The 26,151-nt window shown below is 51.3% G+C and overlaps 1 protein-coding gene across 1 annotated transcript in view; it reads left to right on the plus strand.

Annotated features, from left to right (window-relative positions):
• The first annotated feature begins 4,405 nt into the window (after positions 1 to 4,405).
• Positions 4,406 to 26,151, plus strand: part of LOC119979123 (acyl-CoA dehydrogenase family member 10-like) — a 117,176-nt gene continuing 95,430 nt past the window's right edge. The window contains exons 1-3 of the mRNA XM_038821166.1: positions 4,406 to 4,531; positions 20,213 to 20,422; positions 25,519 to 25,667. Of these exons, the coding sequence (XP_038677094.1) occupies positions 4,450 to 4,531; positions 20,213 to 20,422; positions 25,519 to 25,667 (441 nt within the window). The 5' untranslated portion in view covers positions 4,406 to 4,449. The remainder of the gene's footprint in view (positions 4,532 to 20,212; positions 20,423 to 25,518; positions 25,668 to 26,151) is intronic.

Raw genomic sequence — 26,151 nt, forward strand, 5'->3', positions numbered from 1 at the left:
TGGCGCGCAGAGTTCGGGCAAAACGTAGAGTTTGAATTTCAAGTAACTAGCGCCTCGGATTGTGTGTGTCGCGGCGGTGCGCCCCTGGATCTGGACAGAATGGGAGCCTGAAGTGAGCGCGATAGTTTGCTGCGCGGGGAAAACGGGGAGCGAACAGCGTCTTACCAGGTCTGGATGTATGAAGCTCTCTGTGCTCCCGGAGTCGAAGAGGCATGGCGTTTTGTACCCGTTGATATGGACCTCTGCCATCGAGTTTCGTAGATTCTTTGGTCGTGATTGGTCCAGGGTGACCGCGCTGAGTTGCGGGTAGTCGGCGGCTCGATCAGCTGTGCTGGAGTGGCCCCGTGATGACTGCCCTCTGAGTTCATAGTCGAATTCGAATTCCTCCGCAGAATTGTCCAAGCGCGGAGATGCCAATCGGGCCCGTGGATCGCACGTGGTGGGCGGCGAGGAAGATGGCATCCAAGATGGCGGCCCCCATGAGTCGCACGTAGCCGGCCGCGTGGTGGAGACTTTCCAAGATGGTGGCCCCCATGGATCGCACGTGGCTGGAGGGGGCGGAGTCGGGGCATAGGCCGCAGCGTTTCGGGACCCGCGGGCCTGCGAGTGAGGGGAGCGATTACTGCGAGTCGCTGGGGAGTTGGAAGCTGGGGCCCTTTTTGCGAGGCACACTCTTGCGTAGTGGCCTTTTCGCCCGCAGCTGCTGCAGGTCGCATTGCGGGCCGGGCAGTGCTGCCGCGGGTGCTGGTTCTGGCCGCAGAAATGGCAGGCTGGAGCAGTATAGTGGCTGGCTGGGGCAGCATGGTGGCTGGGCGGCCGCGTAGTACAGGCCTGGGGGAGTCGCTGGTCGGGGCCCATGATTGGGTCGCGGGGTCCGCGGGAACTAGTTAAGGCTGCGGAAGGAGACCTCCATCGTGGTAGCAGCTTCCACAGTCGTTTCTAAGTCCTGGGCCCCCTTTTCCAGCAGCCGTTGGCGCACATAGTTAGACCTGAGGCCCGCTACAAAAACATTGCGTACCGCCAATTCCCTGTGCTCAGCCGCGGTAACCGCTTGGTAATTACAGTCATTGGACAAATTATTAAGTTCCCTTCGAAATTTGGCGATTGATTCCGTAGGCCGCTGCCGGCGAGTCGTGAACACATGGCGAGCATATACTTCATTAATGGGCCTTACATACATTTTATCGAGAACTGCTAGCGCCGCAGTATATGAACTGGCCGAGTTTAGTTGCGTAGAGATTCTGTGGCTCACCCTCGCGTGCAGTAGACTTAGCTTCTGATCCTCTATCGTTTTGGCTGTGCTCGCTTCTGCCAGGTAGGCCTTGAAGCACCGGATCCAGTGGGAGAAGATTTCTTTAGCCTCTGCATCCTGCGGGTCGAGTTCCAGGCATCGAGGCTGGAGGGCCGATTCCCTAATCGATCTTTACTCTTCTTAAGTCCATTAAATCGGATTAAGTCGGAACCATCAATTCACCAGACACGTGTTTCCGATGTGAATCTAGGCTTTAATCGATTTACTTCAGAGCCAGCCTGTTACCTGTCGATGAACTCGTAGTGAACTCGGGCTGACTCTGGACACGGGTATTTATACAGCTGCACTAGGGGGAGGAGTCCAGTACAAGTTCCTGAGTGCTCCCAGCGCTACTCCCCCTAGTGGTAGGATAGCGCTACTGCGCTTACAAAGACAGTGTGAATTAACATATATACATCTATATTACATTCACCACACCTATCCTGACAGATTGCAGTCTGTTGGTGAGGAAGGTGAGATTATTGCTAAGTGCTGCTTGATAGCACTGTTGATGGCTCCTTCCATCACTTTACTAATGATTGAGAGTAGACTGATAGGGCATAATGGGACAGATTGGATTTGTCCTGCTTTGTGTACAGGACATACCTGGGAAATTTCCCACATTGCCGGGTAGATGCCATTGTTGTAGCTGTACTGGAACAGCTTGGCTAGGGTGCGGCAAATCTTCAGTTATCAATAATCTTTATTATTGTCACTAGTAGGCTTACATTAATACTGCAATGGAGTTCCTGTGAAAAGCCCCTAGTCGCTACACTCCGGCACCTGTTCGGGTACACTGAGGGAGAATTCAGAATGTCCAATTCACCTAACAGTACGTCTTTCAAGACTTGTGGGAGGAAACCGGAGCACCCTGATGAAACCCACGCAGACTCCGCACAGACACAATGACCCAAGCTGGGAATCAAACCTGGGACCCTGGCACTGTGAAGCAACAGTGCTAACCACTGCGCCAGAGGTCATTGCCTCTGCAGTTTGTTGCTATCAAGTGGGGTGAATTGAATTGGTTGAAGACTGGCAGGTGTAACAATCGACAATGGTTTCATGGTCATTATTCGACATTTAATTCCAGATATTTATTGGATTCGATTTCCACCATCTGTTGTGGCGGGATTTGAACCCTGGGTTTCTGGGTCACCAGTCCAATGACAATACGTCACTGGCTCCCCTATTGTAGTCCATCCCAGGTTTTTGCAACAATTGATGAATAATTTCAGGATCCTCAATACGGAGACCATCCTTCAATTACAGATGTATTAATTCCCATGTCCCCATAGCATTAACCTGGGCCTCAGGATTAGTAGTCCGGTGGCATTACCACTATACACTCCCATTGTATGAAGAATGCAAGTGGAGACACAGAACATTTCTGGCACAGAAGGAGCCCATTTGGCTCATTGCTTCAGGAAGCAAAGTAATTTCCTCCCCCCCCCCCCCCCCCAGTCAGCATCAATGGGGCCGAGGTGGAGATGGTTAGCAGTTTCAAATTCCGAGGGGTGCACATCTCCAATAATCTGTCCTGGTCCACCAATGTCGACGCTACCACCGAGAAAGCACAACAGCGCCTATACTTCCCCAGGAAACTAAGGAAATTTGGCATGTCCACATTGACCCTTACCAACTTTTACAGATGCACCATAGAAAGCATCCTATCTGGCTGCATCACAGCCTGGTATGGCAACTGCTCGGCCCAGGACCGCAAGAAACTTCAGAGAGTCATGAACACTGCCCAATCCATCATACGAACCTGCATCCCATCCATGTGCCTACACCTCCCGCTGCCTGGGGAAAGTGGGCAGCATAATCAAGGATCCCTCCCACCCGGCTTACTCACTCTTCCAACTTATTCCATTGGGCAGGAGATACAGAAGTCTGAGAACACGCACGAACAGACTCAAAAACAGTTTCTTCCCCGCTGTTACCAGACTCCTAAATGACCCTCTTATGATGTGGAGATGCCGGCATTGGACTGGGGTGATCACAGTCTTACAACACCAGGTTAAAGTCCAACAGGTTTGTTTCAAACACGAGTTTTTGGAGCACAGCTCCTTCCTCAGGTGAATGGAGAGGACCCTCTTATGGACTGACCTCATTAACACTAAACCCTGTATGCTTCACCCGGTGCTGGTGTCATGTAGTTACATTGTATACCTTGTGTTTCCCATTAGTATTTTCTTTTATTCCCTTTTCTTCCCATGTCCTTAATGATCTGTTGAGCTGCTCGCAGAAAAATACTTTTCACTGTACCTCGGTACACGTGATAATAAACAAATCCAATCCAATCCCAATCATTGTGTCTTTGCTAATGAAAAAAACGTTATCCAGCTTAATCTCACTTTCCAGCTCTTGGGTGTTAGCCCTGCAGGTTATATGAAGGAGTAGGCCATTCAGCCCCTCGATCCTAGTCCGCCATTCAATACGATCGTGGCTGAAATGACTTGAGCGCATTGATAAATCAATTCCAAAACGAAACTCTAAATTCTGGTATTGAGATCTTCCTTCTCCAAGATGGCGAAGCAGGGCTTCGTCGCGTAATGGTGATGTCAACGGGCCGGCGGGGAGAGCTGTCGCGGAGTGATGATGTCAGTATTCGGAGGGGGGGGCTATCGCGCAGTGATGATGTCAGCGTGCCGGGAGAGAGAGCTGTCGCGGAGTGATGATGTCAGCGTGCCGGGGGGTTGGAGACTGTCGCGGAGTGATGATGTCAGCGTACCAGCTGTCGCGGAGTGATGATGTCAGTGTTGCCGGGGGGGGGGGGGGGGAGAGTTGTCGTGGAATGATGATGTCCGCGTGCCGGGGGGGGGTTGGAGACTGTCGTGGAGTGATGATGTCAGCGTACCAGCTGTCGCGGAGTGATGATGTCAGTGTTGCGGGGAGGGGGAGAATTGTCGTGGAGTGATGATGTCAGCGTTCCGGGGGGAGAACTGTCGCGGAGCGATAATGTCAGCGTGTTGGCCGGGGGGGGCTGTCGCGGAGTGATGATGCCGGTTGAAGGTCCGTGGTGAGTTTTCCTTGGTGGGCGGAGGCGACAAGTTCCCAGTTCAGCAGAAAGGTGGGTTTAAACATTGAGGGGCGCCCCATGTGGAGCTAACACGACTTTATTATTATAAACCAACTTGCTTCAGCGCACCTGGCTTGGAATGAAGGAACAGGAGGTTCAATTAGAGACACCTCCAGCCCAGGGAGCAGCGTTCAATCCAGCATTGGGAAACAGTGAGAAAGGTTTCCATTTATTTACACACATCGCCTTACATTGATTTTCTTAAATTATCAGCGCATCAAAGAAATTATATTTTATAACTTTGAGTTATGTATGTTGCTCAAACCACAGACTGGAAATGTTGGGCTAGGTTAGGCCGCCTGTGTAGAGAGAGAGATGACCCGATCTAACATTGTAGGGCGAGGTCTGGAGTCTTTACACTCCAATTCACATCTGCAGGTTGCCCTTTAGGACCATTTCCTCTTTGCCAGAGGTTGACTAAATCACTGCCTCTGGTTTCCATGACGTGCATTGATGCTGTCATCCTGCACAAGTGGAAAACTAGACTGACTTCTGTTTTTTATTTTTAAAAATCATACGTCTTGGAAATTTTCTTTGAAAATAACTGGGTGGGAGTGGATGGGCATAGCTGACTTTCTGCAAGTGACCCTAGGTACTGTAACTATAAGAGAAGGTCAGAGGGTGGGAATGCTGACGTAAGTAACTGACTCCCTAAAGTCCACCATCTAAAAGGCACATACCAGGAGTGTGATGGATTACTTCCACTTGCCTTGATGGGTGCACCTCGAGAAGCTTGCAACCATGTCGGACAAAGCTTAAACACTCAGTCCCTTCACCACTGACACACCATGGCAGCTGTGTGTGATATATATAAGATGCACTATGGCAACTCATAAAAGCTCCTTTGACAGCACCAATCAAACATGAAACCCCTACAACCTAGAAGAATAATGAAAAAATGAAAAAAAATGACAATCACTTATTGTCACGAGTAGGCTTCAATGAAGTTACTGTGAAAAGCCCCTAGTCGCCACATTCCGGCGCCTGTCCGGGGAGGCTGGTACGGGAATTGAACCGTGCTGCTGGCCTGCTTGGTCTGCTTTAAAAGCCAGCGATTTAGCCTTGTGAGCTATTGGAACACCACCTACAAGTTGTCCTCCAAGCCACACGCCATCCTGACTTGGAATTACATCACTGTTGCAAGATCGAAACTCTAAAATGCCCTTCCTAACCGCACTGTGGGTGTACCAAAGGTAGCACAGTGGTTAGCACAGTTGCTTCACAACTCCAGGGTCCCAGGTTCGATTCCCGGCTTGCGGACTCTACACGTTCTCCCCGTGTCTGCATGGGTTTCTCTGGGTGCTCCGGTTTCCTCCCACTATCCAAAGATGTGCAGGTTAGTTGGATTGGCCATGATAAATTGCCTTTAGTGTCCAAAAAAGGTTAGGTCGGGTTACTGGGTTATGGAGAAAGGGTGGAGATGCTGGCTTATATAGGGTGCTCTTTCCAAGGGCCGGTGCAGACTCAATGGGCTGTCTGGAATCTGATGTGTTAGGCAGGTTGGTTCGACGTCGATTACAACTGGATGCAGGGAAGCTGGAAACAAACGTCTGACACTGCAGATGATCCAACACTGTTTAATTTAACAATGAACTGCTGTACATGTTCAGCTGTGGGTTGACACTTTACTAATCCTACTGACGACCTCTTACTGGCTCGACCAGACTTACTAGCTACTACATAGCAATAATGTCCACTGACCTGTGCACTCTGACTGTCTCAGTGTCTGGGTCCCGAAAAGAGCAGGAGTCTTAATGCCCTGTGGTGGTAGTGTCCTGTCTGGTGATTGGTTGTTCTGTGTTGTGTATTCATTAGTCATCCTATGTGGAGGAGATACGCGGAGGCTCAGGAGGAGGGATTGCTGGGGGTGTTGAGGGTGGATAGGAGATACGCGGAGGCTCCGGAGGAGGGATTGCTGGGGGAGCGGCGTAATCTTCGGGCCAAGTTCGACTTACTGACCACCAGAAAGAGGGAAGGCACAGGGAGCGGTTTATGAATATGGGGAGAAGGCGAGTAGGATGCTGGCGCATCAGCTCCGTAAGCGGGATGCGGCCAGGGAGATTGGTGGAGTTAAGGATAGGGGAGGGAATATGGTGCGAAGGGGGGTAGACATCAATGGGGTCTTCAGGGACATGTACGGAGAATTGTATCGGTCTGAACCCCCAGCGGAGGGGGGGGAATGGGGCGCTTCTTGGACCGGCTGAGATTCCTGAAGGTGGAGGAAGGGCAGGTAGAGGGACTGGGGGCGCCGATTGAGCTGGAGGAGCTGGTCAAAGGGATAGGGAGCATGCAGTAGGGGAAGGCGCCGGGGCCGGATGGGTTCCCGGTCGAATTCTATAAAATGTATGCAGACCTGTTGGGTGCCCTGTTGGTTAGGACCTTTAACGAGGCAAGGGAGGGGGCTTTGCCCCTGACTATGTCACAGGCGCTGATTTCCTTTATCCTTAAGCGGGACAAGGACCCCCTGCAGTGTGGATCATACAGGCCGATCTCGCTGTTAAATGTTGACGCCAAGCTGTTGGCGAAGATCTTGGCCACAAGGATAGAGGACTGTGTGCCGTGGGTCATCCACAAGTACCAGACGGGGTTCGTGAAGGGAAGGCAGCTGAACACCAACATACGGAGAATGTTATTATGGTGCCTGCGGTAGCGGGGGAAGCGGAGATAGTGGTGGCGCTAGACGCGGAGAAGGCCTTTGATAGGGTTGGGTTTGGGGAGGGGTTTGTCAGATGGGTGAGGTTGTTATATGAGGCCCCGATGGTGAGTGTGGCCACGAATAGGAGGAGATGGGAGTACTTTCGGTTATACCGAGGGACGAGACGGAGTGTCCCTTGTCCCCCTTGCTCTTTGTGTTGGCAATCGAACCCCTGGACATGGCGTTGAGGGAGTCGAGGGACTGGGGTGGGGAGGAACACCGAGTGTCGCTTTATGCGGATGACTTTTGCTATATGTGGCGGACCCAGTGGGGGGAATGCCGGAGGTGATGAAGATTCTCAGGGAATTTGGGGACTTCTCAGGGTACAAGCTCAACCTGGGTAAGAGCGAGCTGTTCGTGGTGCACCCGGGGGACCAGGAGGAGGGGATTGGTAGGCTCCCACTAAAAAGGGCGGAGAGGAGCTTTAGGTACCTGGGAGTCCAGGTGGCCAGGAGCTGGGGGGCCTACACAAATTTAACCTTACAAGGCTGGTGGAGCAAATGGAGGAGGAGTTTAAAAGGTGGGATATGTTACCGCTGTCACTGGCGGGCAGGGTGCAGTCCGTTAAGATGACGGTGCTCCCGAGGTTTTTGTTCCTGTTCCAGTGCCTCCCCATCCTTATCCCGAAGGCCTTTTTTTAGGAGGGTCAACAGGAGTATTACGGGATTCGTATGGGCGCACGGGACCCCGAGGGTGAGACGGGTGTTTTTGGAGCGGGGCAGGGATAGGGGGGGGGGGGGGGGGGGGGGCTGGCGCTGCCCAACCTCTGTGGGTATTATTGGGCTGCCAACGCAGCGATGGTGCGTAAGTGGGTAATGGACGGGAAGGGGCAGCATGGAAGAGGATGGAGATGGAGTCCTGTGTGGATACGAGCCTGGAGGCGCTGGTAACGGCGCCGTTGCCGCTCCCTCCAACGAGGTATACCACGAGCCCGGTGGTGGCAGCTACCCTCAAAATTTGGGGGTAATGGAGACGGCACAGGGGGGAAGTGGGGGTCTCGATGGGGTCCCCGATACGGGGGAACCACCGGTTTGTTCCAGGGAGCATCGATGGCGGGTTTCTTAGCTGGCACAGGGCAAGTGTTAGGAGGTTGAGGGACCTGTTTATAGATGGGATGTTTGCGAGCCTGGGTGAGTTAGAGGAGAATTTCGGGCTCCCCCCGGGGAACATTTTTAGGTATATGCAGGTAAGGGCGTTTGCCAGGCGGCAGGTGGCGGGGTTCCCTCTGTTGCTCCCACATGGGGTCCAGGACAGGGTGCTCTCGGGGGTGTGGGTTGGAGGGGGGAGGATTTCGGACATGTACCAAGTGATGCAGGAGGTAGACGAGGCCTCGGTGGAGAAGCTGAAGGGTAAATGGGAAAAGGAGCTGGGTGAGGAGATTGAGGAGGGGACGTGGGCGGATGCTCTGGAAAGAGTGAACTCCTCTTCATGTGCGAGGCTTAGCCTCATACAGTTCAAGGTGCTGCATCGGGCTCATATGGCCGGGACGAGGATGAGTAGGTTCTTTGGGGGCGAAGACTGGTGTACTAGGTGCTCGGGGAGCTCAGCGAACTATGCCCATATGTTCTGGGCATGCCCAGCGTTGGGGGAATTTTGGAAGGGGGTGGCGGGGACGGTGTCGAGGGTGGTAGGATCCAGGGTCCAGCCAGGCTGGGGAATCGCAATATTTGGGGTTGCAGTGGAGCCGGGAGTGCAGGAGGCGATAGAGGCCGGGGTTCTGGCCTTTGCGTCCCTAGTAGCCGGCGGAGGATTCTTCTTCAGTGGAAGGATGCGAGGCCCCCAAGCGTGGAGGCCTGGATCAATGATATGGCGGGGTTTATCAAATTGGAGAGGGTGAAATTTGCCCTGAGGGGATCAGTACAAGGGTTTTTCAGGCGGTGGCAGCCTTTCCTAGATTTCCTGGCAGAACGGTAGGGAAATAGGCCGACAGCAGCAGCAGCCCGGGGGGGGGGGGGGGGGGGGGGGGGGGGGTAGTTTCGGTGGGTTGGGTTGAAGGGATGTGTACATGTGTTCTTTGGTTATGACGGGTGTTAATCTCTTTCTTCTTTTTGTATTTAACGGGGGGGGGGGTTCTTGTTTTTCTTAGTTGTTAATGTTTTTTGTTAATATTTTCTGTTATTGATATTTTGTAAAAATCTGAATAAAAATTATTTTTTAAAAAAAATTAGTCATCCTATGTGTCAATCACTGCCTGTCTGCATCTCATTATATACATGAGTGGATATTATGACATCTCCCCTTTTTTTAAAATAAGTTATGGAACGTGAAGGTATATACATGCCTGACTATGTAAAGTGGTGAGTTAATGAACATATGTCCATGGGAAGGTGTCTATCATGCAGATCCAGAGCAAACTGAACAAAATTTACAAGAGTAAAGTCTATAGATTCAGTCTTTGAGGCGGGACGACGAGCAGGGGACGCCCTGTCAGGCCAAACGATCTCGAATCGTAAAGTTGCCTTGATTTCCTTGTGAGATACCCTTAGCTGACACGATCCACTGGCAGCTATGGCATTGCCACTGTAGTCAAGGAGTTGGCATCCTGGTGGAAGAATGCTTGGTCGGTCAGGGATGCTGTCGCGAGACTTCCGGTGGCAGTGATGCAGCAATAAGCCACACGTGGGAGCTCCCGTTTTAAAGAGATTTTTCGGCTCTTTTGAGAGCCCAAAACGGAAATTTTTCGACGTCTCCCGGTGGGGGAAGGTGTGCTGAACGACTTTCCCTGCAGTCCATGCCTCGAACTCGGAGTGGAAAGGTGGAAAAAACAGCAGCAGCTCCTCAGAAAAAACGGGGGAAGGGATCCAAGATGGCCACCGACAGAGCTCCAGAGGAGTGGAGACTCTGGGCCCAGAAACAACAAACTGATCTCCTGCGCTGCTTTAAAGAATTCAAGGATGAAGTACTGAGCTCTCTGCAGGAAACAAACAGAAGGCTGTCAGAGATTCAGTCCACCCAGGGTGCTGCCATCAAGAAGTTGCAGACGCAGGCCATTGAACGAGAGGAGGAGGCCGTGGTCCTCGTGAGTAAGGTGGAGGGGCACGAAGCACTCCACAAGAAGTGGCAGGAACGCTTCGAGGAGCTGGATCACCGCATGAGGCGGAAAAACCTGCGGATCTTGGGCCTTGCGGAGGGGCTGGAGGGATCGGACCTGACAGCCTATGTGGCTGTAATGCTGGGTTCGCTAGTGGGGGCCGGGTCTCTCCATCTGCCCCTGGAGCTGGAGGGAGCACACAGAGTACTGGCCAGGAGGCCTAAGGAGAATGAACCCCCGCGTGCGGTGCTGGTGAGGTTCCACCGGTTCAGTGATCGGGAGTGTGTGCTGCGCTGGGCCAAGAAGGTGAACAGCAGCAATTGGGAGAATGGGGTAGTGCGGATCTACCAGGACTGGAGTGCGGAGGTGGCTAAGCGGCGGTCCGGATTTAATCGGACGAAAGAGGTGCTTTATAGAAAAAAGATAAAGTTCGGAATGTTGCAGCCCGCGCGCCTGTGGGTAACTTATTTGGACCGGCACCATTATTTTGATTCCCCGGAGGAGGCGTGGGCCTTCGTGCGGACGGAGAAACTGGACTTGAACTAGGGGTTGGGGGTTGCGAGGTCGGCTGTAAGATATTAGTGCTGGATTCTGCTGTTGCTGTGTTCTCTTTTTCTTCTGTTTTTTTCTTGTTTTAGTACTTTTGCAATTTTGATATGGTTATTTACGGGGGGTTGTTTTGTTTTGTTTTTGTGTTTGGGGCATTGTTTGGGCTGTGTATCTTGCGGGGAGGGTCGGGGGGGTATGTTCTATTCTATGTCGGAGTAGGGGTATGGAGGGGGGCTGATATTTGGGAGCTGCGTCAGAAGGGTGTGGTGGGGCAGGGCGAAAGCGCGGGCTTTCCTCTGGTTTCCCGCGCTGCGGGGCTGGGGGGCGGAGATGGTGACGGGGGAGGTGGGGCCTTAACTGGTTCTTCCCCGCGCTGGAGCGGTGCCAGGAGGAGGGATACATTGGGGGATGATCCCACTTCGGGAGGGGTCCGGCTATTGGCGGGAGTTTCCGGGGTCAGCAGAAGTTAGCTGACCCACGGAAGTACAATGGAGGACGGTTCGCGGCTGGGAGGGTTCCTAGCCTGGGGGGGAAGGGAGGGGGGGGAAAGGGGAATACCGGGTTGCTGCTGGTAGGGTCAAGAAGGAGCTGGTGGGGGCTGGGGGGACAGAGGTGAGGGGTTGTCGCTATGGGGACGGGGTCGAGCAGGGGATGCTGGCCTGGGGCGGGCAGTCGACGGGCTATGGCTAGCCGACGGGGGAGGGGGGCGGGACGCCCTCTGATCCAGTTGGTCACCTGGAATGTGAGAGGGTTGAATGGGCCGGTGAAGCGGTCAAGGGTACTGGCTCAGCTGAAGGGGCTAAAGGCGGATGTGGCAATGCTTCAGGAGACCCACCTGAGGGTGGCGGACCAGGTCCGCCTGAGGAAGGGATGGGTGGGGCAGGTTTTCCACTCGGGGTTGGATGTGAGGAACCGGGGAGTGGCGATTCTGGTGGGGAAAAATGTGTTGTTTGAGGCATCGGAGGTGGTGGCGGATAAGGGGGGTAGGTATGTGATGGTTAGGGGCAGGCTACAAGGAGAGAAGGTGGTACTTGCTAGTGTGTATGCCCCAAATTGGGACGATGCGGGCTTTATGAGTCGTATGTTGGGACGGATCCCGGATCTGGAGGCGGGAGGTCTGATCATAGGGGGGGACTTTGATACGGTGTTGGATCCTTCACTGGATCGGTCCAGCTCTAGGACGGGTAGGAGGCCGGCGGCGGCCAAGGTACTGAGAGGGTTTATGGACCAGACGGGTGGGGTGGATCCATGGAGGTTTGTGAGGCCGAGGGCACGCGAGTACTCTTTCTTCTCCCACGTACATAGGGTCTACTCTCGGATAGATTTCTTCGTGGTGAGTAGGGGACTGATTCCGAGAGTGGAGGAAGCCGAGTATTCGGCCATTGCAATCTCCGACCACGCTCCGCATTGGATAGAGTTGGAGATGGGGAGGTGCGAGACCAACGTCCATTGTGGCGGTTGGATGTGGGGTTGTTGGCGGAGGAGGAGGTGTGTAGGAGGGTCCGGGCAAGTATTGAGGGGTACCTTGAGGTGAATGATACGGGGGAGGTTCAGGTGGGGATGGTCTGGGAAGCCCTGAAGGCAGTAATTCGTGGGGAGCTGATATCCATCCGGGCACACAGGGAGAGGAGCGAGAGGAGTGAGATAGATAGACTGGTGGGAAAGATGCTGGAGGTGGACAGGAGGTATGCAGAGGCACCAGAGGAGGGACTGTTGGGGGAGAGGCGCAGCCTGCAGGCTAAATTTGATTTGCTGACCACTAGAAAGGCTGAGGCACAGTGGAGGAAGGCACAAGGGGCAGTGTACGAACATGGTGAAAAGGCGAGTAGGATGCTGGCTCATCAGCTCCGTAAGCGGGATGCGGCTAAGGAGATTGCTGGAGTGAGAGACAAGAGTGGGAATGTGGTGCGGAAGGGGGTAGAGGTGAATGAGGTCTTCAAGGACTTTTATGGGGAACTGTACCAGTCGGAGCCAACGGGGGAGAGGAGGGGAATGGAGAGGTTCCTTGACAGGCTTTCTTTCCCGAAGGTGCAGGAGGAGAAGGTGGAGGGGCTGGGTGCGCCGATTGAGCTGGAGGAGCTAGTTAAGGGGATCAGGCAGATGTAGTCAGGGAAGGCACCGGGGCCGGATGGGTTCCCGGTGGAATTTTATAAAAAGTTTGTGGACCTAGTGGGCCCCTTGCTGGTGCGGACACTCAACGAAGCGTGGGAAGGGGGGACTTTGCCCCCGACGATGTCACGGGCGCTGATCTCGTTAATTTTAAAGAAGGACAAGGACCCCCAGCAGTGTGGGTCATACAGGCCCATATCTCTCCTCAACGTGGATGCTAAGGTGCTGGCAAAAATCCTGGCCACCAGGATAGAGGACTGTGTGCCAGGGGTTGTGCATGAGGACCAGACAGGTTTTGTGAAGGGAAGGCAGCTGAACACGAATGTGCGAAGATTGCTGAATGTCATTATGATGCCGGCGATTGAGGGGGAGGCAGAGATAGTGGTGGCGCTGGATGCGGAGAAGGCGATAGAGTGGAGTGGGGGTACCTATGGGAGGTGTTGGGGAGGTTTGGATTTGGTGAAGGGTTCATTAGATGGGTAAGGCTGCTATATGAGGCCCCGATGGCGTGCGTGGCCACGAATAGGAGGAGGTCGGAGTACTTCCGGCTTTACCGAGGGACCAGGCAGGGTTGCCCCTTGTCCCCCTTGTTGTTTGCACTGGCAATCGAGCCGCTGGCGATGGCATTGAGAGATTCAGAGAGGTGGAGAGGCTTGGTGCGAGGTGGAGAGGAACATAGGGTGTCGTTGTATGCCGACGACCTGTTACTGTATGTGGCGGACCCAGTGGGAGGGATGCCGGGAGTGATGGAGTTACTAGCCGAGTTTGGGACCTTCTCAGGTTATAAATTAAACTTAGGCAAGAGCGAGGTGTTTGTGGTGCACCCTGGAGACCAGGAGGAAGGAATTGGTAGGCTCCCGCTTAGGCGGGCAGGGGAGAGCTTTAGGTACCTGGGGGTGCAAGTGGCCAGGGACTGGGGGACTCTCCACAAGCATAAGTTTACCAGACTTGTAGATCAGATGGAGGAGGAGTTCAGGAGGTGGGACATGCTGCCATTGTCGTTGGCGGGGAGGGTGCAGTCCGTCAAAATGACAGTGCTTCCGAGGTTCTTGTTCCTTTTTCAGTGCCTGCCCATATTTATCCCCAGGGCCTTCTTTAGGAGAGTGAACGGCAGTATTCTGAGCTTTGTGTGGGCACATGGGACTCCGAGAGTGAGGAGGGTGTTCCTGGAGCGAGGAAGGGATAGAGGCGGGCTGGCGCTGCCCAACCTTCTGGGGTACTATTGGGCAGCCAATGTGTCAATGGTGCGTAAATGGGTGATGGAGGGGGGAGGGGCGGTGTGGAAAAGAATGGAGATGGCGTCATGTAGAGGTACAAGCCTGGGTGCCATGGTAACGGCACCGTTGCCGCTCTCCCCCAAGAGGGTTACCACGAGCCCGGTGGTGGCGGCGACCCTAAGAATCTGGGGACAGTGGAGACGGCATCGGGGGGAAACAGGGGGCTCGATGGAGGCTCCACTGAGTGGCAACCATCGGTTCATCCCGGGGAACACGGATGGGGGATTCAGGGGATGGCAAAGGGCGGGCATCAGCAAATTGAGGGACCTGTTTATTGGCGGGAGGTTTGCGGGCCTGGGGGAACTGGAAGATAAATTTGGCCTTCCCCAGGGGAACATGTTCAGATACCTGCAGGTAAAGGCGTTTGCTAGGCGACAGGTAGAGGGATTCCCTTTGCTGCCCTCGCAGGGGACGATGGACAGAGTGTTTTCGGGGGTGTGGGTCGGAGAGGGGAAGGTGTCTGACATCTATAAGGTAATGCAGGAGGTGGAGGAGTCGTCAGTGGAGGAGCTGAAGGCTAAATGGGAGGAGGAACTCGGGGAGCAGATAGAGGACGGGACTTGGGCGGAGGCCTTGGAGAGACTCAACTCCTCCTCCTCATGTGCGAGGCTTAGTCTCATCCAATTTAAGGTGCTGCACCGGGCCCACATGTCCGGGACTAGGATGAGTAGGTTCTTCGGGGGTGAGGACAGGTGCACCAGATGTTCGGGGAGTCCTGCGAACCACGCCCATATGTTCTGGGCATGCCCAGCACTGGAAGAATTCTGGAAGGGGGTGGCGGGGACGGTGTCGAGGGTGGTTGGATCCAGGGTCAAACCAGGGTGGGGACTCGCGATTTTTGGGGTTGGGGTGGAGCCGGGAGTGCAGGAGGCGAAAGAGGCCGGTGTCCTGGCCTTTGCGTCCCTAGTAGCCCGTCGAAGGATTCTGTTACAGTGGAAGGATGCAAGGCCCCCAAGCGTGGAGACCTGGATCAGTGACATGGCGGGATTTATAAAATTGGAAAAGGTAAAATTTGCCCTGAGAGGATCAATACAAGGGTTCTATAAACGATGGCAGCCTTTTCTGGACTTCCTGGCTCAGAGATAGGTAACTGGGTCAATAGCAGCAGCAACCCGGGGGGGGGGGGGGTGCATTATTGTAGTGTTTATTCTGTAACTTTATAGTGTGTTAATTTGCGTTGTTGTTAAAATGCTGGGTTGTTCATGGGGATGAGGCGAATGTATATGATTGTTAATATTATTGTTATTTTCGGTATTTTACTAAGGTGCGTTATTGTTGTATAAAATCAAAATTTCTCAATAAAAATTATTTTTTAAAAAAAGGGATGCTGTCGCGATCTGGCTGAAATATGAGGTTCGCAGACGCGCCGGTGTCCAGTTTAAATTGGATCCGAGCCTGGTTGACTGTGAGGATAGTTAACCACTCGTCATCGGGATCCACACTGAGGATCGAAAGGCGGGTTGCAGGTGCAGTGGATACCAGCTCGCGTGTGGTTATGATGCCCACCCGATATGGATACTCGAGGCAGTCAGCATCGGGGTCTGTTGGGCTGTCGGGATCAGAATCCTGCATGTCTTGTTGTACCGAGTGGATACTTCTGCGCCGTGTCTGGGACCGTTGGCTGATAATCGGTGGAGCGGACCTGCAGCAGGCTGCGTAATGGCCAGGCTTCCCACACTGTAGGCATCGCCGTCCTTTGGCTGGACATTGCCGCTTTAAATGGGCAGAGCTACAATTCAGACATGTCATAACGTTGACATCAGCGCGTTCTGTGCGCCAATGCGCATGCGCAGTGCGGTCGGCTGACGTATGCACCTGCGCATTAGGGTTTTCGGCCTCGTCGTCCACCTGGTCATGGCGCACATGCATAGGGACCCGGGAAAAGCACGTAAAACGGCTACACTCCTCGATACTCAGGCCTTGCATTTTTGCAATGGCCTGTACCTGTTCTGCCTCATGGGAGGCCAGTTTTGCAGTTTCTGCCGCCCTGATGTTGGAGTAACGATTCCTGGCATGCTCAATGACAACGCACGTCTCGATAGCAACGGAGAGGGTCAGCTGTTTGATTTTGATGAGCTGCTGCCGCAGGGAATCGGAGTGGACCCCGAAAACGATCTGATCCCGGATCATGGAATCAGCCATTGAGCCATAATTACATGACTGCGCGAGGATGCGGAGATGGGTCAGGAAGGACTGAAAAGGTTCATCCTTACCCTGAAGCCTCTGGTGGAAGATGTACCGTTCAAAACTCTCATTCACCTCAATGTCGCAGTGGCTGTCGAATTTTAGCAGAACTGTTTTGAACTTCGTCTTGTCTTCGCCATCGGCAAATGTAAGCAAGTTGTAGATATGGATGGCGTGCTCCCCCGCGGTCGAGATAAATAGTGCGACCTTCCTTGTGTCTGATGCTGCCTCGAGGTCGGAGGCCTCGATATACAGGAGGAACTTTTGCTTGAAGATTTTCCAATTGGTGGCGAGGTTGCCGGAGTTGCGGAGGAGGCTGGATGTTTTCCATTTCGCTGGATGGCCGCTTGCTGGTCGTTGCAGATTCACTCGAGGTAGGTTCGGCAGCATTAATAGCACCCTGGTACCATGATGTGTTAGGCAGGTTGGTTCGACGTTGCCTGCAATTGGATGCAGGGAAGCTAGAAACAAACGTCTAACACCGGAGATGATCCAACACGGTTTTATTTAACTAGTGGACTGCTGTACATGTTCAGGCTGTAGGTTGACACTTTACTAATCCAACTGATGACCAATTGCTCGACCAGACTTACTAGCTACCACATAGCAATAATGCCCACTGACATGTGCACTCTGACTGTCTCAGTGTCTGTGTCTCGAAAAGAACTGGAGTCTTAATGCCCTGTGGGCTTTATAGTGGCAGTGTCCTGTCTGGTGATTGGTTGTTCTGTGTCGTGTGTGTTCATTGGTCATCCTATGTGTCAATCACTGCCTGTCTGCATCTCATTATATACATGAGAGGATATTATTAACAGCGTCCTTCTGCATTGTAAATTCTATGTACTGCAGCGGTTCAAGAAAGCAGCTTACTAAAATCTTCTCGAAGACAATTAGGGATGGGCAATAAATACTGGCCTAATTAACGACACCCACATCCCATTGTGCTGCAGCAATACAAGGTGGTGACAAAAGAGAGGCAGCAGTGCACAGTTATTTGTGAATTGGCAGAAGGAAGTGGAATTCTGAGAAACTATTAGTTGGCAAGCAGGACTGACAATATGAACGAATGTTACGAATCACACTTGTGATCAAGAATGAAACAGAAGATACCGTAGAGAGAGTTGCATTTACATGTAATACTAAACTGCAAGACAATGAGTACACTTCAAAAAATACTCCAGTGGCTCTCAAGCACTTGGAAATGAAAGGCAGTGTGAAGGCAAAGATATTTTAAAGGCTTTATTTTCAACCAACAAGATGCGCAGTGGCAACATCCTTCCTTCCTTCTGGGGCTCCGTTAGGGGCTGCTTCAGAGACGGGAGCGCCTTCAGAGACGGGAGCGCCTTCAGAGACGGGAGCGCCTTCAGAGACGGGAGCGCCTTCAGAGACGGGAGCGCCTTCAGAGACGGGAGCGCCTTCAGAGACGGGAGCGCCTTCAGAGACGGGAGCGCCTTCAGAGACGGGAGCGCCTTCAGAGACGGGAGCGCCTTCAGAGACGGGAGAGCTTCAGAGACGGGAACGCTTCAGAGACGGGAACGCTTCAGAGACGGGAGCGCTTCAGAGACGGGAGCGCCTTCAGAGACGGGAACGCCTTCAGAGACGGGAGCGCTTCAGAGACGGGAACGCCTTCAGAGACGGGAGCGCCTTCAGAGACGGGAACGCTTCAGAGACGGGAACGCTTCAGAGACGGGAGCGCCTTCAGAGACGGGAGCGCCTTCAGAGACGGGAACGCCTTCAGAGACGGGAGCGCCTTCAGAGACGGGAGCGCTTCAGAGACGGGAGCGCTTCAGAGGCGGGAGCGCTTCAGAGACGGGAGCGCTTCAGAGACGGGAGCGCTTCAGAGGTGGGAGCGCTTCAGAGACGGGAACGCTTCAGAGACGGGAGAGCCTTCAGAGACGGGAACGCCTTCAGAGACGGGAGCGCTTCAGAGACGGGAGCGCCTTCAGAGACGGGAGCGCTTCAGAGACGGGAACGCCTTCAGAGACGGGAGCGCTTCAGAGACGGGAGCGCCTTCAGAGACGGGAGCGCCTTCAGAGACGGGAGCGCTTCAGAGACGGGAGCGCCTTCAGAGACGGGAGCGCCTTCAGAGACGGGAGCGCCTTCAGAGACGGGAGCGCCTTCAGAGACGGGAACGCCTTCAGAGACGGGAGCGCTTCAGAGGCGGGAGCGCTTCAGAGGCGGGAGCGCCTTCAGAGACGGGAGCGCCTTCAGAGACGGGAGCGCCTTCAGAGACGGGAGCGCCTTCAGAGGCGGGAGCGCCTTCAGAGACGGGAACGCCTTCAGAGACGGGAACGCCTTCAGAGACGGGAGCGCCTTCAGAGACGGGAACGCCTTCAGAGACGGGAGCGCCTTCAGAGACGGGAACGCTTCAGAGACGGGAGACAAAATAAGCCATGACTGGCTCGGAAATTTCATCGATTTTGCCTATCAGAAATGAGTGGACACTTGAATCAAATTTGCCTCAAAGTATCTTTTGTTTCAGATAAAAATACTGTGTGTCTGGTTGGAGAATAAATATCTGGAATTACTTCAACAAAGAATTCTCGAATATTGTTATTTTGTCCTCAAAGTCAACATTCAGCTCCTTGAACCCATTTTACCATTCAGTTAGGTCGTTGCTGATCTGTGTCTCAACTCTATCTACCTGGCTTGTTCCATATCCCTTGATATTCTAACTGGGTAAAGCCTGACAGATATAAATGTTATTATAAAACTGGAACACTCTCTAATGGTATCGGAACCAAAGTACTACACTAGGGTATTCGGCAAGCACAGTGTCCTCATCGGGTTAGTGAAATACGCAGAGCTTAAAATATATCAAATCTAAGTTGCCTCGGACTACAAAATAATTACAATTAATGTGTGAGTGTGTTTCGTTTCCTCTGTACCGTGTGGGTGGTGATGGGTGGGTGTTTAGTATATTTAATATTTTTTAAATCCACAAAATATCTGGTATTTGAATCATAGTAATATTTATATTTGATTTAGCTATTTTCATAGAATCCCCACAGTGCAGAAGGAGACTCTTCGGCCCATCGAATCTGCACTGATCCTCCGAAAGAGCTCTCCACCCAGGCCCACTCCCCATAATACGCACATTGATCATGGCTAAGCCACCTCACCTGCACATCTTTGGACTATGGAAGGAAGCTGGAGCACCCGGAGGAAACCATCGCAGACATGGGGAAGACGTGCAAACTCCACACAATTTAAATCTGATTCTATCAGGGCAGCTGTGTTTACTATATCACACTAGATGTCAACTCTAATTGAATAAACGTCAAGCATAATTATAATATGAAGGTGTGAGGAGAGTTGATACAAGAGCTGATTATGGGTTGGAATTGAGTGAGTCAGATGATTTATAAATAGCAGAAACCACCTGGGAGTGAGGTACAGGCTAGAATCTACTTAAGGAAATCAGATAAAACAGCTGGCTTGTAATGCAGATCAAGGCAGCAGCGTGGGTTCAGTTCCCGTACCAGCCTCCCCGAACAGGCATCGGAATGTGGCGACTCGGGGATTTTCACAGTAACTTCATTGAAGCCTACTTGTGACAATAAGCGATTATTATTATTAGTTTGTCAGGGAACAAGGCTGGTTTGGGATTGCTGATGTTGCCACTACTTTAGACTTTGGTCATTGGTTTCTTGAAGGTGGTGATATGTTGTCATTCATACTGAGTACAGCTGTCACCTTTTGCTGAGGTCAAAGCTGGATGAGGTCAGGGTTTAAGTGGAATTATAGCTTCTGTTATTTGCTGTTCCAGATAAGGGAATGAGAACACTAAAGGCACCTTTTTAAGCCTTTGTCCCTTTCAGTTCCATGCCAAATTCCTTCTCCTTACCTTTCTTTTCCTTATTTTAGCAAGTATGGCCCACAGTATTCTAATCCAATGTTCCAACTATAGAAACTTCATTCTCAGACTGGCCATTCAGAAATATTTGTTGCGGATGTTTTGTGGCGCTATTTTTATCGTCACTGTTTCTTTCCACAGCAGCTCCTGGCAGCATGCCTGTCTCCGGAATCATCCGTGCTCCGCAGTATTTCTCGGCCAAAGCACGGAGCGTTGCAACCCAGTGCAGACATCCGCGTGTCTCAGTGTGGTTCTCGTCTCGATGGAAACACTCCAAAGCTCAGAAGTACAAGGCTGTCATTTTTGACATGGGTGGAGTTCTGATTCCTTCTCCAGCCACGTCAGCTGCCGGTGAGTAAGTGTGCAGGATTTGTTTTTAAATGTAAAGTACCCAATTTGTCATTCAAATTAAGGGGCAGTTTAGCGTGGCCAATCCACCTACCCTGCGCATCTTTGGGTTGGTGGGGGTGAGACCCACGCAGATACGGGGAGGATGTGCAAACTCCACACGGACAGTGACCCCGGGGCTGGGATTGAACCCGGGTCCTCGGCGCCGTGAGGCAGCAGTGCTAACCACTGCGACTCCATGCCACAATTGTGCAGGATTTTAATTTATTTTTTCATCAGATCCTTTGGAAGGGAACTTTAAGTTTGATGGGGTAGTATGTTTTATCTGCAAGCAGGCACACAGGATTGATTACTGCTCCCTCATGGTTCAGTACCCACCACGAAGATCGCAGGCACCACGCCTGAAGTCACCGATCCCAGCTGGCATAATGGTTGGGGCCCATAAACTAAAGAAGGGAAAAATTGCTTTGTCTGAATACTATCCAATAATGTCTGCTGGAAGTGGGATGTTGGTAAAGATACTGCTTTGTTCACTGAGAAACACGGGAGACATGTCCTGGATTGGTGCTGGAATCAGGAGGGTGACTCAGGAACACTTAACGCTGGCGCTCTGGAGAAAGTTTGTAGAAACCGGGACTTTTCTATTTGAAGAGAAATATCTGAGATGAGATCTTATCGAGGCCTCAGATAAAGGCAAATATTGAATAATGCTTTAATTTAAACTAAGTAGGGTGAGGAGTCAGGTTTAAATTTGTGAAAGGTAAATTTCAACAAAATAAAAATAAATACTTTTACACACAGAGAGATTAATATTTGGAATGTCTTTCAGCTAGAGTAGTACAGTGTTTTTCGAACTTTTTTTTCCGGGACCCACTTTTAACAACCGGTAGACCTTCGGGCCCCATGCCAGCCAACCTTGGCGGCACACCATTTTCGCTTACCTTCAATGTAATGGGTGAGCCTGCTTGGTCCTCACGATCCCTCTTGCTTCGTCATTCAATGTTACATTTCTACTAAGGACTTCAGCTGATGATTAAGTTCCCACTGTATCCGTTGAAAAAAAATGAAGAGGTTTGGCCTCTAACCCGCCATGCTTAGTCTTCAAATGGCTTTGAAGCTTTTAGGGTTTTAAACTTTCATTTGCCAGTACTTCCCTGCATACAACACAAAGGGGCTTTGCATCCTGATTTGCAATGATGCAATTAAAGCCAAAGCTCAAGAAAGCAACTTTATGCTGCTTTGTTCCAGATTTCAGTTTCTTCTTAATTGTTTGTTCACCAGAGGCCCTGGAGCTCTGGATACAGCTCACACCAGCACCGCTTTGTCCTGTCACGGACTCTCTTGAGAAGCTCTCTCCAGCAGACTAACTTGTGAGATGCTGGCCTGTTTGTGTTCCTGGCCCTCTTCCCTATTACAAAATGATCCATCTTCAGTTCTTCACACGGTCCATTGCTTGAACAAAATGGAGGAATCTGTCCTACGTGATTTTGCACCCAAAGCACGGACGTACAGGGTGCGTGGCGTCAGTGTACTTACCGGGCGCATGCCCGTATCTGCTGCTGCCTCTGGCAGAAAGACTCCATCGTTCGTATTTAAAGACCGATTTCAGCCGGCATTCTTTTTTTTAACTTTGAAACTTTATTTCCAATACCTGATTTTTCCAAGTTTATGACTTTTTACTGCTGAAAATTGAAACAATTTCAATTGAATATGTGCATCCTTACATTTACACACAAACTTTGTTTTAAATATATTCCCATTTCTTTAGAAATTTAAACAAGTATAGAAAAAAGTACAATCTTGTATTTACTTTACAAAGTATGACTTTAGACTAGATGAAGTAACTTGTCAAACACACACACTATTTCTTACCGGTTCCATTGCATTGAACTATCCAAACATCCAAGTAATCTCCTTCCCCATTCTCACCCAAAGCACTGACTTCCTGGTTTCCAGAGAGTGGCGACACCAAGTGATGACTGTGTAGGTCTCTTCCAGTGTTGACATGTGTCAGCCGTATTGACTGGCCTGATTTGATCGGTATTCCTCACCGACTAAGCTGGCCTGGCTTCCCTCTCACTGTCCAGTAGCTGCATCCACCCCAAAATAGACTGCTGACCACATCCTGACCAGTACTTCACGATGTGGGAGTGCAAGTGGACATTGTACTGGCCGTTGAACAGCTTGACCAGGGAGCCGCAGGTCGCATACTGCCGACATTCTTAAAAGACAACCAGGGATTGCCCACAGCCGACATTCTTAAAAGACGGTCGTGGCCTTTGGGGTCTTCCTGCGATCGGAAGCACCACAACCAATCGCTCCACTACCCTCCCAACACCCACCCACGGGTTGCGACCCTGAGTTTGAAAAACCTGGAGTAGTGGATTAAAAACAATTGAAATGAAATGAAAATCGCTTATTGTCACGAGTAGGCTTCAATTAAGTTACTGTGAAAAGCCCCTAGTCGCCACATTCCGGCGCCTGTCCGGGGAGGCTGGTACGGGAATCGAACTGTGCTGCTGGCTTGTTAGGTCTGCTTTAAAAGCCAGTGATTTAGCCCAGTGAGCTAAACCAGCCCCTGGTGGAAGGTGGAATGGGGGTGTATTTAGTGTCTTTTTATGTAGAACCTCAGAACCTCGACACTGCAGAAGGAGCCCACTCATCCCATGGAGCACACTCATCCCATGGAGCATACACCGACCCTCTGAAGGAGCACCCCACCTAGGCCTAGTCCCTCGCCCCATCCCCACTCCCTCGCCCCCATCCACACTCCCTCGCCCCATCCCCACTCCCTCGCTCCATCCCCACTCCCTCGCTCCATACCCACTCCCCTCGCCCCATCCCCTCGCCCCATCCCCATCCCCTCGCCCCATCCCCACTCCCTCGCCCCATCCCCACTTATCTGTCCCCCTCATCATCTTATAAACTTCTATTAAGTCGCCACTCATCCTCCTTTGCTCCAAAGAGGAAAGCTCTAAAGGAGCTCCCTCAACCATTCCTCATAAGACCTACTCTCCAATCCAGGCAGCATCCTGGTAAATCTCCTTTGGAACCTTTCACATTCTTCCTATAATGAGGTGACCAGAACTGCACACAATACTCCAAATAATGTCTCACCAGGGTCCTGTACAGTTGCAGCATAACCCCACGGCTCTTAAACTCAAGCCCCCTGTTAATAAAGCTAGCACACTATAGGCCTTCTTCACGGCTCTATCCACTTGAGTGGCAACCTTCAGAGATCTGTGGACATGAATTCCAAAATCTCTCTGTTCCTCCACATTCCTCAGAGCCCTGCCGTTGACCCTGTAATCCGCATTCAAATTTTTCCTACCAAAATGAATCACCTCGCACTTATCAGGGTTAAACTCCATCTGCCATTTTTCGGCCCAGCTCTGCATCCTATCAATGTCTCTTTGCAGCCTACAACAGCCCTCCACCTCATCCACTATTCCACCAATCTTAGTGTCATCAGCAAATTTACTGACCCACCCTTCAGCCCCCTCCTCCAAGTCATTGATAAAAATCGCAATAGCAGAGGACCCAGCACTGATCCCTGTGGTACACCGCTGGTAACTGGTCTCCAGTCTGAAAATTTTCCATCCACCACCACATTCTGTCTTCCATGTGATAGCCAGTTATTTATCCAATTGGCCAAATTTCCCTCTATCCCACACCTCCTTCCTTTCTTCATGAGCCGACCATGGGGAACCTTATCAAATGCCTTACTAAAATGCATGTATACGACATCAACTGCTCTACCTTCAGTTACCTCCTCAAAGAATTCAATCAAATTTGTGAGGCAAGACTTACCCTTCACAAATCCGTGTTGACTATCCCGGATTAAGCTGCATCTTTCCAAATGGTCATTAATCCTATCCCTCAGGACCCTTTCCATTAACTTACCGACCACTGAAGTAAGACTAACCAGCCTATAATTACCAGGGTCATTCCTATTTCCTTTCTTGAACAGAGGAACAACATTCGCCACTCTCCAGTCCTCTGACACTATCCCAGTGGACAAAGAATCCTAGGATATATCCCATCTGGCCCAGGGGACTTGTCGACCCTCAGGTTTTTCAAAATTGCTAATACATCATTCTTCAGAACATCTACCTTCTCCAGCCTACCCACCTGTATCACACACTCATCCTCAAAAACATGGCCCCTCTCCATGGTGAACACTGAAGAAACGTATTCATTCAACGCCTTCATTTCCCCAAGGCATGTGGGAAGCGAATACCTGTCAGTAAAGTATTTCATAGAATCATAGAATTTACAGTGCAGAAGGAGGCCATTTGGCCCATCGAGTGTACTGGCTCTTGGAAAGCTCACGCCTCCACCCTATCCCCGTAACCCAGTAACCCCACCTAACATTTTTGGACACTAAGGGCAATTTATCATGGCCAATCCACCTAACCTGCATATATTTGGACTGCGGGAAGAAACTCGTGGGCAGCACGGTAGCATAGTGGTTAGCACAGTGGCTTCACAGCTCCAGGTTCCCAGGTTCGATTCCTGGCTTGGGTCGCTGTCTGTGCGGAGTCTGCACGTTCTCCCCGTGTGTGCGTGGTTTCCTCCAGGTGCTCCGGTTTCCTCCCACAGTCCAAAGATGTGCTAGTTAGGTGGATTGGCCATGCTAAATTGTCCTTAGTGTCAAAAAAAAGTTAAGTGGGGTTACTGGGTTATGGGGATGGGGTAGAGGTGTGGACTTGGGTAGGGGGCTCTTTCCAAGGGCCGGTGCAGACTCGATGGGCTGATTGGCCTCCTTCAGCACTGTAAACTCTATGATTCTATGAAACCGGGGCACTCGGAGGAAATCCACGCAGACACGGGGAGAAAGTGCAAACTCCACGCAGACATTGACCCAAGCCGGGAATCGAGCCTGGGACCCTGGAGCTGTGAAGCAACTGCGATAATCACTGTGTATCCGTGCTGCCCGTTAGCACAACGGGGATGATGAAATATAGTAATTTCTGCAATCGCTACGTTCTTTAGTTCTGTATCATTCAAAGTAACTAGAAAGCATTTTCAACAAGATTTATTGCTCCTCCAAATCTAATATTCTACAACCTGTGACTTGTGCACTTTGTATTCAATAGAATGGGAGCTGAAGAATTGTCTTCAACCCGGATGGATTTGGAAAACCATATTAACAGGAGAAAAACGTGTTGCCTGGAAGCGTTGCATGCTGGGAGAGTTGACATTCGAAGAATTTACAGAAGTATGTAGCAAAGAAGTGGGGGCTGCAGTAAGTATATATTGAGTCCGACGTCTCAGGTGTAACTTAATGATTTTCCCTTTTCCCCATCAATTTTCGTCCCTTCTGAAGATATTGATTGCTTTGAGGCACTCACTATGGTTTTCTAGTCCCCTTCGGGAGACTTGTTTTATATGTTTTATTAATTAAATGACCAATGACTTAAAGCATGAAGTGGCTCATAGAGCAGTAATCAAACGGAGCAATGTTGTCATTTTTTTGTGTGGTGCTGAGCACGCTGATCCCACCTGGGGTCATTGTACTTCAATCAAATTTAGTGCTCTGCATTAGGGAACAATTAAAAACAGTCAACTTTCCTAATACGCCCATGGCTAACTGATATACATTGTCTCTTTGTCAAGCATGATCTTGATTTTAAAATTTGTATTCTTGTTTTTAAATCCCTCCATTGCCTCGGCCCTCCTTATCTCTGTAACCTCCTCCAGCTTTGAACCTGTCCAAGATATCTGTGCTC

The sequence above is a fragment of the Scyliorhinus canicula genome, chromosome 1 (assembly GCF_902713615.1).
Source record: "Scyliorhinus canicula chromosome 1, sScyCan1.1, whole genome shotgun sequence".
NCBI lineage: Eukaryota > Metazoa > Chordata > Chondrichthyes > Carcharhiniformes > Scyliorhinidae > Scyliorhinus > Scyliorhinus canicula.